This window comes from Megalobrama amblycephala, linkage group LG7 (assembly GCF_018812025.1).
Source record: "Megalobrama amblycephala isolate DHTTF-2021 linkage group LG7, ASM1881202v1, whole genome shotgun sequence".
NCBI classification, from domain to species: domain Eukaryota; kingdom Metazoa; phylum Chordata; class Actinopteri; order Cypriniformes; family Xenocyprididae; genus Megalobrama; species Megalobrama amblycephala.
In genome coordinates, this window is record NC_063050.1 from 2808289 (window position 1) to 2821609 (window position 13321).

At 33.4% G+C, this 13321-nt stretch overlaps 2 protein-coding genes across 13 annotated transcripts in view; one reads left to right on the forward strand and one right to left on the reverse strand.

Annotated features, from left to right (window-relative positions):
- Window positions 1–10637, reverse strand: part of LOC125271571 (glutathione hydrolase 1 proenzyme-like) — a 52868-nt gene extending 42231 nt beyond the window's left edge. The window contains exons 1-2 of the mRNA XM_048195652.1: window positions 10405–10637; window positions 9699–9802 (exon numbers count right to left, since the gene is read on the reverse strand). Coding sequence (XP_048051609.1) covers window positions 9699–9712 — 14 coding nt within the window. The 5' untranslated portion in view covers window positions 9713–9802; window positions 10405–10637. The remainder of the gene's footprint in view (window positions 1–9698; window positions 9803–10404) is intronic.
- Window positions 1–13321, forward strand: part of LOC125271564 (NACHT, LRR and PYD domains-containing protein 3-like) — a 130099-nt gene that overhangs the window by 96232 nt on the left and 20546 nt on the right. The window lies entirely within an intron of this gene.

Sequence of the window (13321 nt, forward strand, 5' to 3'; positions counted from 1 at the left end):
TTGAACCAGCTCTCTTCTTCTTCTTCTTCTTCTTCTCTATTTGAATTCCGGTGAACTGTATTACTGCCCTCCACAGGTCAAAGTTTGAACTAAATTGTCATATACAATATGCTAGTGCAAGTATATAACAATTAGTTCAAACTTTGACCTGTGGAGGGCAGTAATACTAAGTGTCTACACTGCTGGAATTCAAATAGAGAAGAAGAAAAAGCAGAAGAAGAGGAAGAGGAAGAAGAAGAAGAAGAAGAGAGCTAGTTCAAGATGAGCATTTATGGTTAAAATGCATATAATAATTATATTTTTTTTAGAAAATGAACGATGGTTTCTCTAGATAAGACTCTTATTCCTCATCTGGGATCATGTAGAGCTCTTTGAAAATTCATTGTTGGATTTACTTAAAAAAGAAGTGTCAAGTGGTTCCATGCAACTATATTGAGTAATTTGTACAAAAAAACTATTTAGTTGAATGAACAAAAGAAATTCAAGTAAATTTTACAAAATTTCTTTGAGTAAATACAAATCATTTGAATGTCACTGTTACATAATATTTAGATGTGCAATTTATTTAGTAATGTTATGTTGAGGACGTAAGGTGATATTTTTTTTTTTAAATAATAATCATCTCAATTAAAAGGATATAACATATCAGAATGCAGCCCCTCACCCCAAAAAACACTCCAAAAAAAAAAAAAAAAAACTAATTAAACAAACTAAATTGAATTGAGAGCATAAACATGTCCTATAAACATGTGCATATGAGTGTGCACAGCCTAAACACAGGCAACACTCTTCTGCATGATGGTAACCACAAAATTCAAAAACATTACAGAAACTACTCTAACTGTCCAACATAACTGAACATTAAACACTAACATAAACTAACAACATCTTTCCCTTTACTGAAAAACATATAAAATAACACTTTAATCCCTAAATTTACTCTCCTAATGCATTCCCTTGCAAAGCATGCTGGGAACTACGGATCCACTGCACAGTTAGTTATGTCAACAATAATGTGAGCGTTTCACAAAGCAATGTTAAGTTGACTGAACAAACACTTACTAAGTAAAGCTGACAATACTCAATTTTAGTGGAAACAACACAGTTAAATTACGTTCATGTAGTTACATGAGTTTTCTAAGTAATGTGAACAAGGGTGGTTTGAGTGAAACTAACAACAGTGAAAGTTCATATTTTTGATTGTGCAATGAAACTGTAATTTTGACCTTCAACCGTTTGGAGGCCATTGAAGTCCACTATATGGAGAATAATCCTGGAATGTTTTCATCAAAAACCTTAATTTCTGTTCGTCTGAAGAAAGACATGGATATCTTGGATGACATGGGGTTGCCAGTAATTTACTATTGATTGTACAGTTATTTACTGTAATCTACAGTATGTTACTGTGAATTAAATTAAACTTGTTTTACCTCATTTCATTTGCAGAAACCAACTGCCTCAAATTGTCAGACTGCCATTTAAATTTACAAACTAATATTTATTACATGCTAATAATATGAGCAAATTATTACTATGAATTTATTTCTTTATTTCTATGAATTTAAAACATTAAAAAAAAAAAAATCACTGCATCAACAACTACACAATCACCATCTATTAAATAAAACAACATGCAACAAATAATCAAAGTATCTTGATCTTCTTCTGAACTTAACCCTCTGGGGTCTGATGATTTTTGGGGCCCTGGAGAAGTTTTGACATTCCCTGACATTTGTGCTTTTTTCAGTTGTTCATAAACATATAAATGACAAAAGTGTCATTACACTGTATTCAGCACAAACTAGGCTACAATAATATGTGAGGAACATGTATGTACATATTTGTGTTTTTGAAGGAATAACGTTTATGCATGGTTATTGAAAAAACAAAAAACTTAAGTCACTGAAATAAAGCCAAAAAATATATATTAAATCTGTGTTCACAAGACTTCTGGGTATTTGAGGTTGTAGTTTTTGCTTCAAAATTATGTAAAAATTATGCTGACTACTCCTTCATATAAAACAATAGAGAGATTTAAATTTTGTAAGACACTTTTTGTCAAGAAACACAGTATGCGTGGAGGCGTGAATCTTCATGAATAATGGGTGATTCTCACCTGAGAAGACAAAAGAATCACATAATAATGACCTGAAAAGACTTGCATAATAATGAGGCCTTTCAGTCAGGTAGGCTGTGAAAAAACCTGTGAGACACTGATCATGTCTTAAGCTCATGGTGTATATCAAACATACAGAAAAAATAGCAATACTGTGAAATATTATTATAATTTAAAATAATGGTATTCTATTATATACTTTAAAATATAATGTATTTCTGTGACGCAAAGTGTCTGAACAATTATGTTACCTCTATGGCATTTCATATAGCCTTTTAGCTTAAAAGCATGCACATTTTGAGAAATATTGATGAATTATCATATGTTTATGTCAATTTTCTATACACAGGAGTAATATTCAATATTTATTGTCATCACTATGAGTGCTGGATACTGTTTTCAATTCATACTTGCAGCCGGAGGGTGCTCTGTACACCTTTAGTCCATAAATTCATCTAAAGAAGAACAACCATGTGACTCTCCAGGAACTAACAGAGGCCAGAGATAGCTATATCATCCAGATAAACACTTTTCAAGACAATAAATACACGATTGAGACGATGAATGCATGTATTGACTGAATTTGCCTCTGAATAGCGCTGGCTCCGTGGGCGTGGCTGCATTAGCGGATAATGAGCTGAATCACGGACTTAAGACATGGCTCTCTTTTCATACAGATTACATAAACACAGAAGGTTCGTTTTCGATTTGACTTACATGATTTAAAACCTGACATCTCAACATTTCTTTAGACATGAGTCTAATTTTTTTGTGATTAGTATTCACTAAGTTACAGTTCATTTTCTGAGAACTATCAGATTGGACTTCGTTCAGAGGGAGACGAGAGATCACGCATCATGTTAGTTTTCTTTATTTTACAAAAAGCACAACATTGTGTTTTTAGTGTACACAAATAAAAGAAGATATTCCACAGATTAAAATGGTGTATAGCTCTTAGTTGTATGTGCAACATTGACGGAGTATTTTGAGTCTCTTTCACACTGGTTAGAAAAAAACTGCCGGACTGCCGACCCGAGGGACTTAAGCACAGGCTCTACTCTTCAGCACAATGGTGACCCACAAAACTCAATTTTACAGTAAACTACTTGCAACAGTGTTGCCTGTATATAACTGTTTTTAACTTACAGTTTCTTACTGTTAAAATACATTTTGTTGGTGTGTCTTTTTATCTTACACCTTTAACCCTTTCAACCCCACAGGAACATCCTCTAGTGTCCGCACCACAGAGAAAAAGTAACATTGACACTGTTGCAGTGAGATAATTAAGTTAATATTTAAGTGATGATTGAGCATTAATGATAAACACCTGCTGTTAACAAGCAGAACCACTGAAAAGAGGAACAAGAATGGAAAAAATAGTAGCAGAAACTACGAGCAGAACTGTCCTCCAGCCATTACACATTATTACACTTATTACTGACCAGTTTAACTTTATTTCTACAGAAGATCTTATTGAGAATTAACAGAACTTTAGATGTTTATATTTTGTTGAAAATGTTTGGCTTGATGTTACCATTGAGGAGATCGGCGTTTGCTTTAGATGAGCTCTTGACCCATGACATTTTATACATCAGTTTTTGTTTTGTTTTTTCTCCAGCTCTTTAGGTTATTTTTGAAAGTCACATTTGTTATGATGTCAATTCTAGTATCAATCTCATAATAAGATGGGCGTCATTTGCTTCATATCAAAAGTAACAAAGCACAAAGTTTATTGTGATTTATTGGATGGGAGGCACTACATATTCTGCTCATCAACTGAAAACAAACTAGACTAATCGATTCTTGGGATTTATGAATCAATATCGGTTCGTAAAAATGAGAATCAGTTAAAATCAAGAAATCAATATTTTTTTACCCAGCCCTATAAAATACCCATTAAATCAAAGACTAAACACAGAAAGAGATCAGTGAACCAAGATGATTACAGCATCATTATAACAGCCAAAAAAACTAATCAGCTGTGTTGCTTTTTTGTTTTTTTTCCTGCTATATCAAATGTGTTTTATAAACATTCAGTTTCAACAGCCAGAGAAATCTAATGTCAAAGAGACAAGAACCCAACTAAAGCAGACACTGGTCACTACGAACTCCAATACATTTTTATTTTCAATAAAACATCAACATCCAAATCTGTTAATTCTCAACTAGAACTTCTGTACATGTGTGAAAGAAATAATGTCAAACTGGTTTGTGAACTGGTTTGACACTTAGTGTGGCTGAAGTCAGTTGTAGTTCTTGTGTTTCTGCTCGTCTCTTCTCTTTTTCCTGGTCTTGTTTCTCTGTCCTTCAGTGATTCTGTTTATCAGGTGTTCATCAGTGTCTGAATTCACTCACTTCTTTTCATTCACTCTGTCAAGTGGACTATATTAGTGAACTAATGTAGGGAATTGTGAATGAGGGTATAGGGTGTGATTTAGAACACAGTCTCTGAGTGTCGACTTTGAGCGATGTTAACTCACAGTATATTCCTGAAGGCTATTTTCTCAAAAATGACAAATATTACCCAGAATGCATTGTTTTCTACAGTATATTACTGTTTTAATAGAAAGTGGTTTGTGACTGTCAGAATTGGGCCCATTTTTCTACAGCAAGGTTTAACAGTGTGTTCTGATATTTCAAAAAAAATTTAATTCATTGTTTAGACAGGATCATGTAGACTCGCACAGACATCAAGATTCAGCATATGAACCTCAACAATGGTGACAAAATAAAGGTTTTTTTTTCTGTACAAAAAAGTGAATTACTGTAATTTGTCATTAATGTCATAATACTTAAAATAACAGTCAAGTTGTTAGAGATAATTTTACAGAATTTTGACTACAATTTAAAATAAAAAAAAATCTATTTTTAGTTTTTTTTTTTTGTTGTTGTTGTTTTTTTTAACAGTGTACAGTGTATTTCAAGAAGATAACATGGGTTTTGCCCCCAAAGTCCCAAAAACTATAAGGAAACATGGCAGGGTGCCCACATGAGACTCTTGACAAAGACTTGCCATTTGACAAAGGTGCTGTATAGGTCCTTTAAGTGCTATATAACACCTATCTTTAAAGTGGTTCCTCTATGATTGCAAGCCAATGAACCACTTTTAGTGCTATTTTGCCCCATTTTTTGCTTCAGCCCAGGAGAAGAAGAAGCATTAATGTTATGCTGCATGTTTCTTTAGTTAAAGGCAGTAGTTCTGTGGTTGTTGATGCAGTGATAGTTATATTAGATGTTACATGTGATGTTGTTTGTTAATGGTTAACTACAAGAGTTTTACACAGAATGTTTCACAATACTAATCCAGAAAATACTTGGTTACTTTTTTTGTTGTTTTGTTTTTTAATTACAATATGAATTATTTACCATTATTATGAATTCTTTACAATATTAATTATTTATTAATTATTTAATTACAATATGAATTATGAATTATTTACAATATGAATTTTATTTTTGGTTTGCCAGACACTTCTGCCATTTATTGACTGTTTTTATTTATTTATTTATTTATTTTTTGTTTTTTTTACTATCTTTAACAGTTATTGGACTAATGGTAAATGTTTGGCACCCTGTTCTGTCATGCATTTAACTTTTAAAAGTGCATTTTAATGTCATTTTTAAACCTCTCCCCAACTAAACAGAGAAACTAAGAGACAGTTAGAGAACCTTGAAAGGAGGGTCTTAACCACCACAAAGATCCAGTACTGTCCTGATCCTTTTTTGTGTGTGTGTGTGTGTGTGTAACTACCACAACTTATTTGGGTTTACAGTGAAGGGGTTTTGCGAAAATAAAATGAATATACAACCAAATTGGGGAGAAAAAAAGATAACAAATGTCTACTTAAACTCCCTCATATTTCAACTTCACACAAAGCGCACAGCAAAATGCCCAGTGTTAAATTAACACCCAAAGTGTACATACGAGTCCATCATAGGCTACGTTTACACATGGGTGGCTATTTTCATAAACGGACATTTCAACCTCTCCGGTTTCAAAAATAACATTGTGCACACATGTCAGTTTTCAGAAAAGTGTTCATTTACACGTACCCGTGTATATATGACGTCAAGAGCATGCTAAACCTGTAGGTGGTGGTGTTACGAGAAGCTCAAGCCCATGTAAGCCAATCAGAATCCTGAAAATAGCAACGAATAATACACAAGAAGAGTTTGCACCAACATAAATGCGACTGCTACTCTGAACGCTTCATGATCACAGGTAAACATAGGTCGCACTTTTGACATAGGTGCGAGCTCTGGCGCATACTGTGACGTTGGCTGCCTAAACACCCGTTTGTCTCAGTTTACATACAAACGTCTAAACGAAGATTTTCAAAATCTCCACTCTGGCCGGAGTTTTTAGAAAGACTCGTTTTCAGAGGCAAATTCTCCGTTTGCGTGTAAACAAAGGGCGTAAACGAAGGGAAATGTCTCTGTTTTTCAAAATAACCATGTACGTGTAAACGGGGCCTGAAGCAGTGTTAAAGTTAATGAGATAATTGATTGATGATTGAGTGATGATTGATAATTAGTGGAGACACCTGATGTTAATAAGCAGAATCATTGAAGAAACAACAAGAGAAAAAGAGAGAGACACAACAACTACAACTGACTTTCCGCCATTAAACATTATTACACTTATTATTAACCAGTTTGATTTGATTTCTGTCATACATCAACAAAAGTTCTTATTGAGAATGAACAGATGTTTAGATGTTAACCCCTTAACTGTCACGGTCCCGCTGGCCGGACGCCTCCCAACCAGCACACCCTTGTTTACACATGGTTTAGCCCGGATGAAATGAACACTACTCAGTGTGAACACTACAGGCTATTAAATGTAACACTTAATCTGTGTTGGAGTTAATGAGATAATTAGGTGATAACGAGCAGAATCACTGAAGGACAGAGAAACAACAAGAACTACGACTTCAGCCACAGCCTTCGATGAAATCAACTGAAGATAAAAGACATTAAATCTCTGAAGATCTGATCAAACAACTCCACAAACAGCATTACCAGCTTCACTTATTACTAACCAGACTGACTTTATTTCTGACAAACATCTACAAAAGTTGTTATTGAGAATTACCAGAGGTTTAGATGTTGATGATTTGCTGAAAATAATAGTTTTGTTTGATGTCACCATGATCGAGGTCAGTCGTTGCTTTAGTTAGTCAGTTTTACTCTTGACTTTTTTAGTGTTAGTTTTTCTGTGGCTGTTTGTTATGGCAATAATGACAAGAAAAAATGTGATCAGCTGCTTTATGATAAGAATATAATTGTCATGTAATGGCTTAATTCACGAATCTAATATATGAATAAAATGTTATGTTTGTATTAGATCTCTTCTAGAAATACAATAATAAAACGGTTTTAATCAGAAAAGCTGAATGAGTTTTAAAACACATTGTACACTAAACACTTTAAAACTCCAGCAGAACTTCCTCACACACAGACATCAAGAATCAGCGTATGAATCTCAACAACGGTGACATGCTTCATGCCACAATGCTGCTTTTTTTTTTTTTTTTGCATGATGCACCCCGAAAGCATTGTGGCATGAAGCATGTCACCGTTGTTGAGATTCATACGCTGATTCTTGATGTCTGTGTGTGAGGAAGTTCTGCTGGAGTTTTAAAGTGTTTAGTGTACAATGTGTTTTAAAACTCATTCAGCTTTTCTGATTAAAACCGTTTTATCATTGTGTTTCTAGAAGAAAACTAATACAAACTTAACATTTTATTCATATATTAGATCTGTGAATTAAACCATTATATGACAATTATATTCTTATCATAAAGCAGCTGATCACATTTTGTCTTGTCATTATTGCCATAACAAACAGCCACAGAAAAACTAACACTAAAAAAGTAAAGAGTAAAACTGACTAACTAAAGCAAAGACTGACCTCGATCATGGTGACATCAAACAAAACTATTATTTTCAGCAAATCATCAACATCTAAACCTCTGGTAATTCTCAATAACAACTTTTGTAGATGTTTGTCAGAAATAAAGTCAGTCTGGTTAGTAATAAGTGAAGCTGGTAATGCTGTTTGTGGAGTTGTTTGATCAGATCTTCAGAGATTTAATGTCTTTTATCTTCAGTTGATTTCATCGAAGGCTGTGGCTGAAGTCGTAGTTCTTGTTGTTTCTCTGTCCTTCAGTGATTCTGCTCGTTATCACCTAATTATCTCATTAACTCCAACACTGATTCAGTGTTACATTTAATAGCCTGTAGTGTTCACACTGACTAGTGTTCATTTCATCTGGGCTAAACCATGTGCTAAACAAGGGTGTGCTGGTTGGGAGGCGTCCGACCAGTGGGACCGTGACAGTTAAGGGGTTAATCCTCTGCTGAGATCTGGAGAGATTTAATGTCTTCTTTTATCTAAGGCTGCGGCTGAAGTCAGTTGTAGCTCTAATGTTTTTGTTTTTCTGTTCTTGTGTTTCTCTTTCCTTCATTCATTCTGCTTGTTAACAGCAGCTATCTTCAATAATTCTCAATCATCACTTAATTAATTACATAATTATCTCATTAACTCCAACACTGATTCAGTGTTACATTTAACAGCCTGTAGTGTGCTCTCTGAACAATGTTCATTTCATCTGGGCTAAACCATGTGGGTCCTATAAGGGTGTGCTGGCTGGGAGGCGTCCCGCCAACGGGATCGTGACAGTTGAGAGGTTAATGTTTTAATGAAAGTTTAGTTTGAAGTCACCATGATGGTGAAAAGCATTTCCTTTAGTTGGGCTCTTGACTCAATTTATTAACATTAATTTATCTCTGGCTGCTCCAACTTTGTGTTTGTAGAGCACATTTGTTATGGTCAGAGAAACTATGATCTGAGCTGTGTTTCCCAAAAGTGCTGTGAGCCAAAGTTGATTTAGGTTTACAATGCTTTGGGAAGAACAGTCATAATGGTTGTGTTTTCTCATTGTGAAATGGGCAGATTCATTGGTGATATAGATGTTAAATTATTTCTTTATAGTAAATCTGTTACCGCTTGAGATCCAGCAGAGCTTTTATAATCTGAAGGGTTTGTTTTTAAACACACACAGACATCAAGAATCAGCATATGACCCTCAACAATGGTGACAATCAAACAAAGTGCTTCATGTTGCAGTGCATGATGGGAGCCACCAATCAAAACTCATCCATGGCTCCCATCATGCATTGCTGCATGAATAAATTATGCAGCTGAATTGTCCTGTAATTTTTATAGATTGTTCATGTTTGCTTTTATTTTTCTGTTGTTTTGTTGTGACAGTAGCTTGTTTTGTGATGTTCAGAGTTGATCTGTTTGTCAGTATTTTGTATTTATTTATCGTCACCGTTCTTGAGAATCAGATGCTGACTCTTGATGTCTGTGTGTGTTTAAACACAGAAGCTTTAGCTCACAATGTTTTTTTTTTTTTTTTAAATTTTTAAATTTATTTATTTTTTTTATTTAAAAAGTCATACTATTGTTGGATCTCAAGGTGTGAATTACAATCATTAATACAAAAAAAACAAGCACATAGTCAGAGATTTAGACTCAGCCATCTGTCTATATATAGACAGATATCTCACATACTCTTTTTGATCCATTGTTTTCCTTCTGCTATGATCTGTTGAATAATGACCTCTCTTCTTGTATAAATGGGTGTATCAAGACAGAGTTTACTGAAGCGATATAATCTGTGGAAAACAAAATTTGTAGAGGTTTAAATCAACTTGATCCCAAAATTGTATTAAATGGCCAGACAGACAGAAAGATCTTATTTGATAAGTGTAAGTGCATCTCGTTGTTTTGAGCTTTTATGAAGTCAAACAAATATAATCATAATACATTATTCTAAATTCCAACTGAAAATGTTACATTATAGTGTATTAATAGATTATAGAAGCATTGGTATCTTGTACATACCTTTTTAAAGAATTAAGTAACACTTTATTTTACAGTGTCTTTGATTCTCAATACATGTAGATACTGTAGTATTAACTATAAATTATGCACAGTTACATGCAATTAACCCTAAACCAAACCATCATCCTAACCCTATAAGTACATGTAGTTAATTATTATTACTCAGTATTTAAATGTATAATTACACTGTAATACTGACACCTTAAAATAAAGTGTAACCAAGAATTATTGCAACAATACATTTCAACAAGCTACATGAACAAAATGAATCCCTAAATCTACAGTAGTTTGTGTGGATTAGAAGACCATAAACATAAAAAAAAAATCAACCTAAGTCAGTGTATTATTCTCCCCACAGAAAATACATACACACCTTGTGAATACAGTGTCTTCTTCAAGTGTAGCAGCTGATAGATCTTACAGGTGTCTTTTACATCCACAGTAACATTATATTCAAATCTGTGCGACAATGCTCACTGAACAGAAAAAGAAAAAGAAAAAGAAAAAACAACTAAAACGACTTCCACATTTGTGTTGTGATCCTAAACTCCACAGGCTATGTATTTTTATGAATTAGACACACTCCCCAAACTGGTTTGATGGTCTGAACCACTAGACCTTGCCAGACTTTTTTTTTTTTTTTCAGCAAAATGCGGATGTTACATCCTTGTGCTCTGTGTGTATTTGTTTTTCCCTCTCACTGCTTTTCCCTGTCACTTTCACTTTCTTAGACGCCGTTCACTGGTTCAGCCAACTGCACTCTAAAAAGATATGTAAAAAAATAACACATATTATGTGTAATACTGTAGTTTACACATTTTGTGTCAATATTTCATAAAAATGTGTTGGAAGAATTCAATTGTTTTACACATATTATGTTTAGTTTTAAAATTAACACGACCTGTGTATTTATTCACAGCATCAACACAATCTGTGCAGCCAAGAACACCTGTAATGTGTTAATATTACATATTTACACAACTTTGTGTTCATTTCAGAGGTGAAGACCAGACCTCCAAAACCATCATGGAGATAAGGGTTTGCTTTAGTTGGGCTCTTGACCCTTGACTTTTTAATATTAGATTTTGTTGTAACTGAGTTATAACAGCCAGATAAACAAAGAGAAAAGATGATGTTGGTTATGTTTTCATATAATCATTATTATAATATACACTACCGCTCAAAAGTTTTGGGTCGGTAAGATTTTTAATGTTTTTAACAGAAGTTTTGTCTGCTCACCAAGGCTACATTTATTTAATTAAATATACAGTAAAAAACAGTAATATTGTGAAAAATTATTACAATTTAAAATAACTTTTTTCTATTTGAATATATTTTACAAAGTAATTTATTCCTGTGATGCAAAGCTGGATTTTCAGCATCGTTACTCCAGTCTTCAGTGTCACATGATCCTTCAGAAATCATTCTAATATGCTGATCTGCTGCTCAAGAAACATTTATGATTATTTTCAATGTTGAAAACAGTTGTGTACTTTTTTTTCAGGATTCCTTGATGAATAGAAAGTTCAAAAGAACAGCATTTATCTGAAACACAAAGCTTCTGTAGCATTATACACTACCGTTCAAAAGTTTGGGGTCAGTAAGAATTTTGATTTTGATTTTTTTGAAAAGAAATTAAAGAAATGAATACTTTTATTCAGCAAGGATGCATTAAATCAATCAAAAGTGGCAGTAAAGACATTTATAATGTTACAAAAGATTAGATTTCAGATAAACACTGTTCTTTTGAACTTTCTATTCATCAAAGAATCCTGAAAAAAATATTGTACACCAATATTTTGTAAAATTGTACACATTAAATGTTTCTTGAGCAGCAGATCAGCATATTATAATGATTTCTGAAGGATCATGTGACACTGAAGACTGGAGTAATGATGCTGAAAATTCAGCTTTGCCATCACAGGAATAAATTACATTTAAAAATATTTTAGAACAATAGAACAATAGCAATAACAATTAGTCTAGAACAATAACCATGTTCACACACAGCACACACAACACCTCTACACTTTATTTCTCTCAACATGGGGACAGCTGTATACTACTTATACACTCAAAAAAATGATTCTAGCTGCTTGTTCAGTTTATTTAAATAAAATAAGCTGAACCAACACAAATCTTTAGTTTTTTACTTAATTGGCATTTGCACTCAATTGTATTATGTTAAATGAAATTAAATTTGCAAAATGTTAGGTTAACCTAAACCATTTGTGTTGGGACGACATGAATCATTTATGTTGCATTGATTGAAACTGGGCAGTGGATTTCTAGTTCCCAGCATGCTTTGCGTAGGGAAAGATCAGGACAGTAAATGTTGAACTTAAGTGCTGTTTAATGTGTTTTTAGTAAAGGGAAATAACTTTTAAAGTTTGATGTTCAGTTATATTTGACATTTAAAAGAGTTTGTTATGTCGATTTTTTTTGAGGTTACCATTATGCTGAAGTGTAGACCTTGTGGTTAGGCTATGGGTGGCTGCATGAAATAAATCTATGTTGTTCTCAACAAGCTTTAACTGTGTTAAAACCAGTGATGAGAAGTTCTTTACCTGATCATTACTTGCATGCTATAAATGTTACTTAGCATATGAAAAAGTGATATTTTAGTTTTTATAGAAATATATATAAATTAGTTTGAGGGCCAGCACATAATTTACACAGTCTACATATGGTCATCAGCTTTATCCCTCTCAATGGTCATGAAACATGTATGTCTGTGTACAACAGCTATTCACAACCTAAGCACAAGCGCACATCTTCACCATGATGGTAACAAAAATTTTTTTATATATATACGCTACAAACTCTTTTAAATGTTCAAAATAACTAAACATTAAACACTTAAACACTAACAGGTCTTTCCATTTCCTTAAAAGTGCAGAAAACTTGAGCAACACTGCACAAGGGCACCAGTCTGAATTGCAATAGCACTGGTTGGATCAACAAGAATGAATTATGTTCAGGAAACATTCACAGAATATGTCAAATGAAACTGGTGTGATCTCATTCAATTAGCATGAATTTTACTCATCAGTACAATTAACCTATCTTAAGTTCAAATAAATCAGTTCAACTGTGTGGAAATAGGTGTCATAATTGAATTAAGTTAGACCAACAAGTTATTTTTTTGAGTGTAGTTACTTAGATATACTTATAACATTTTCATTTGGATGTCTCAGAGCTCTTATTCCATTCATTCTGTGCTCCCGTCAGCATGATGCACTTAATTATTTTGTGTTTTGAATATCCAAACCTGCATTCTCAAACTCATA